At 34.7% G+C, this 3968-nt stretch overlaps 1 protein-coding gene across 1 annotated transcript; it reads right to left on the reverse strand.

Moving 5' to 3' along the window:
- Positions 1-378: 378 nt before the first annotated feature.
- On the reverse strand, positions 379-2876 carry LOC135847758 (uncharacterized). Its single transcript, XM_065367455.1, has one exon. It carries the CDS (start codon positions 2541-2543, stop codon positions 483-485), a length of 2061 nt encoding a protein of 686 aa, XP_065223527.1. The 5' UTR covers positions 2544-2876; the 3' UTR covers positions 379-482.
- Positions 2877-3968: the final 1092 nt, after the last annotated feature.

Raw genomic sequence — 3968 nt, forward strand, 5'->3', positions numbered from 1 at the left:
GAGAAAAATGATTGAAATCCATGCAATACGATAATCAATGCGCATTACACGTTTCTTACGCTGTTCTCGAGGTTTTTTCCAAACCTAGTCGCTATTTTTTTTCTTTATAATGAATACGCGTGTACGAATAAGTAATATAAGTACATATTTGTAGTTAAAATATGGTAATTTTTTTCTTTACGCAAAACTAGTACTTGATCCGTTCGCGACCGATAAGCCAAAATTATTATTTGGTTTCTTGGAAATGAAAATTAGATGGAATTGTGCGAAACTTATCATTAAATATTTTTTATCACTGAAAAAAGTGAAAAGAAATTATATCGTTGGGTAGGTAGTAGGTATCTAGCAACCTAATTTGTAAAAAGGTCAAAAACAGCAGAAATTAAAATATTTTTAATTTTGTTAGGTTAGGTTAGTGTTTCTGGTATTTTTTACGCTTTCTTTATTTTTCTATGTACTTGAAAACTGTCAAATCCTCGAGTCTAATTACCATGCTTAAATATCGAATACCCAGCTGCGAAATCGAACCCAGTTTCACCAGGTTTCAGTTTCAAGACACCATGATTTGAACCATCTCCAACCTCGATAGTAAAATTTTCGTTGATATTGATACCGAAATACTTCACAACATCTGATTGCTGATTCACAGGAACGTAACCTTGAATTTGATCCAAAGCAGCGATAAAATCTTGATTTGAAACCGTCTGTAGCAAAAGTATCAAGCGTTGTCCTTTACTCCAAAACATAAGATGAGCATAGGCAGACTCCGTCCCATTACCTACTGGTTTCAATTCAACGCCTGTTTCAATTTTATGAAAATATTGCACGAAATTACCACACGCCCAGTAAATCAAGTACACGAATTCCCATTGATTACGAACGAATTGATACGATGGTAAATTCTCACGATCAATTATATCAAAAAGCTGGTTAAATGAGATCTCCAGTTCGGCCAATTGCAAAGCAGACGGATACTCTAAATGTAAAACTGTGGATAAATTTCTGGCAACGAATTCTGTTTTCAATTTGGGGAATTTTTTATCGTGGTATAATTTCAACTGGCTTTGAAACCGTTGTATTATTTCGTAATTGGGTATTCTGTAATGATCCGGTTTCGAAGCGTAGCTGAGATACCCTTGGTCGAAAAAATGATCGAAAAATAGATCAATGTGAAGTTCGCTGAACGATTCGTAATCTCCGCGAGCAATTTTTTGCAATTCTTCGAGCTGTTTTACGATACTAAAATTCGAAATTGAATTATCCATTTGGATTTGAATTTGTTCGCGACATATTAACTGAGTAATTGAATTACGAATGGATGCAATGGTCAAGAAATTAGTATTTTCCAGAATGGAACCGGTTTCGGCCCAATAATTGGGTAATATCTCATCCGATGCTGGAGGTTGAATGGTCCTTTCGTTGAAAAATTGTACTATGGTGTAGGTATTATAGAAATTTAACTTATTACTACGAGTTGTATATCCAAAAAAGTTTCGTTTTACGTCGACTCTTTCTTCGTCGGAGATACGATGACGTTTGAATAATTTTTCGACCTCTTGTTCACTGAATCCGCAGCTATCGGCGAATAAATGATCATCGAGGAAACGATGATTGGTGAAGAATTTCAAATGCGATGTTAATGAAGACAGTATTCCGTACGAGGTGCCAGTAATCATGGAATATTCGATACGATCGGGTTGATTGACAAATACATTGTGTAGCATTTGATAGATCAAGTCGTAGGTTCTTTGTATGCTGAAATTCATGGCCATTGCGTTCATTATGGGAGCATCCAGATTATCGATCAATAAAACAATCTTTTCGGATGCTATATCGCTCACCAACTCACATAGCAATTGCAACACCAGTGTGATTTCCTCCTCTGTAACATTATGTTGAAAAACTTTATCCATAAGATGATACTGTTGTTTTATAGACGAACGTTTATTGGAATCCATCTCCAAATGATGCATCTGTTTTTCCAATTCGATATAGATCCAAACATAATCCAGAAAACAAATCACCAGCTCAGTCCGTATATGATCCAGGAGCTCTTCAAACGTACGTACCCTGGTATTACGTACAGTTATCCTAATTACGTGATATTTTCCAAAATGCGTTTCAAAAATCTCTTCATTTTCGTGTATAGCCAATTTTTGGTCTTTGAATAGCTTGCTGTTTTCGGTTTTCGCGATATTTTCCATTTTTCCTGTAGTTGGATCGATAGGTATTTGTGCGAATCGTTTTATCATGTCTAAATTGGTCGATTTTCCAAATCGTCTTGGGTAAGTGATCGTGTGATGGTGATTTTTGTCGTAGGTGAAGAAATCTTCTATCATTTTCGTCTTGTCTATAAAAGTTGTGCATTTTGTCAATTGTTTGAAATTTGGAGGTGTACCTTTTCCTAACGTGGTCGCTTGAATGAAATTAGATCTTGGAGTGAAATCTTGAGGACCTCGATTTAAATAAAACTTTCCGGCGAGTGTGCAATGGCAACACTTGACGTGGAGTAAGATGCTGATTAACAAGAATTGAATATACATGATTAAGTGGTAGGTAGTTAAACAATAGATTCTGCTACTTGCCTTATATTGTAAAATACTGGTGGTAGTGGCGGTTTCTCCAACTTCTAGTAATGTATGTTGGTAGTGAAAGAACGAGCATTGAAATTTTCAAAAGATGGCCTATGTTTGATGAAATTTCTGATGTGGGAGATACTGGGCTTGAGTTTTTGTCTCGAAGAAGCGTGGACAGCTTTCATAATTGATGAATCGTCTGAAGTTGTTCTAAAAATGGTGTAGATACAGTACACTTACATAGCATATTACTCATTAGGTGACTAGAAATACACTGAGATTTGAGATACGTCTACTGAAATGTTATCCTCATTTGATAAGAGCATTAATCTTTGAAATGATAAATAAATCAACCTCTGAAATATTTAACATCTATTTTTTCGTCTCATAACGTCATAACACGTCATAAGTGAATTTACCTATATGTTTTGCATACAGGCAAGTAAATACGAGTACATATGATACGTAAAAGCCTGGTACCTACCTAGTAATTACTATATGTACCTTGGATTGGACGCTCGATTGGAACTGGGAAGGTCAAAATTGCATTTAAGGCATTAGAATGGATTGTGGAGAAAAAATTGTTTGACCAAATTTAGTGAAATCCTTCATTTTGAATTGAAAGTCACAGAGACAATTATTCTACTCTGGACGTGCCCCAAGAGAAGAGATGTGTCATTTATGGGTCCTCAAAGAGGTTAAATTTTCGAGAAAAAGGTGGTTTACTCGCGAACGAATTGATTAATAGTTGGCGAATCATTCGCGAACGAATTGAATAATATTTAGTGAATCATTCGCGAACGAATTAAATTTTTTAGTGAATCACTCGCGAACGATCTGAATTTTTTGTGAATCATTCGCGAACGAATTGAATTTTTTAGTGGATCATTCGTGAACGAATTGAATAATTTTTGGTGAATAATCCGCGAACAAATTGAATAATATTTAGTGAATCATTCGCGAACGAATTGAATTTTTTGTGAATCATTTTTTGAACAAATTGAATAATTTTTGGTCATTCGCGAACGAATTGAATTTTTTAGTGAATCACTCGTGAACGAATTGAATAATTTTTGGTGAATCATCCGCGAACGAATTGAATAATTTTTGAACAAATTGAATAATTTTTGGTGAATCATCCGCGAACGAATTGAATAATTTTTAGTGAATCATTCGCGAACGAATTGAATAATTTTTAGTGAATCATTCGCGAACGAATTGAATTTTTTAGCGAATCACTCGTGAACGAATTGAATAATTTTTAGTGAATCATTTGCGAACGAATTACATTTTTTTGTGAATCACTCGTGAACGAATTGAATAACTTTGGGTGAATCATCCACGAACGAATTGAATAATATTTAGTGAATCATTCGCGAACGAATTGAATTT

The sequence above is a fragment of the Planococcus citri genome, chromosome 5 (genome assembly GCF_950023065.1).
Source record: "Planococcus citri chromosome 5, ihPlaCitr1.1, whole genome shotgun sequence".
NCBI classification, from domain to species: domain Eukaryota; kingdom Metazoa; phylum Arthropoda; class Insecta; order Hemiptera; family Pseudococcidae; genus Planococcus; species Planococcus citri.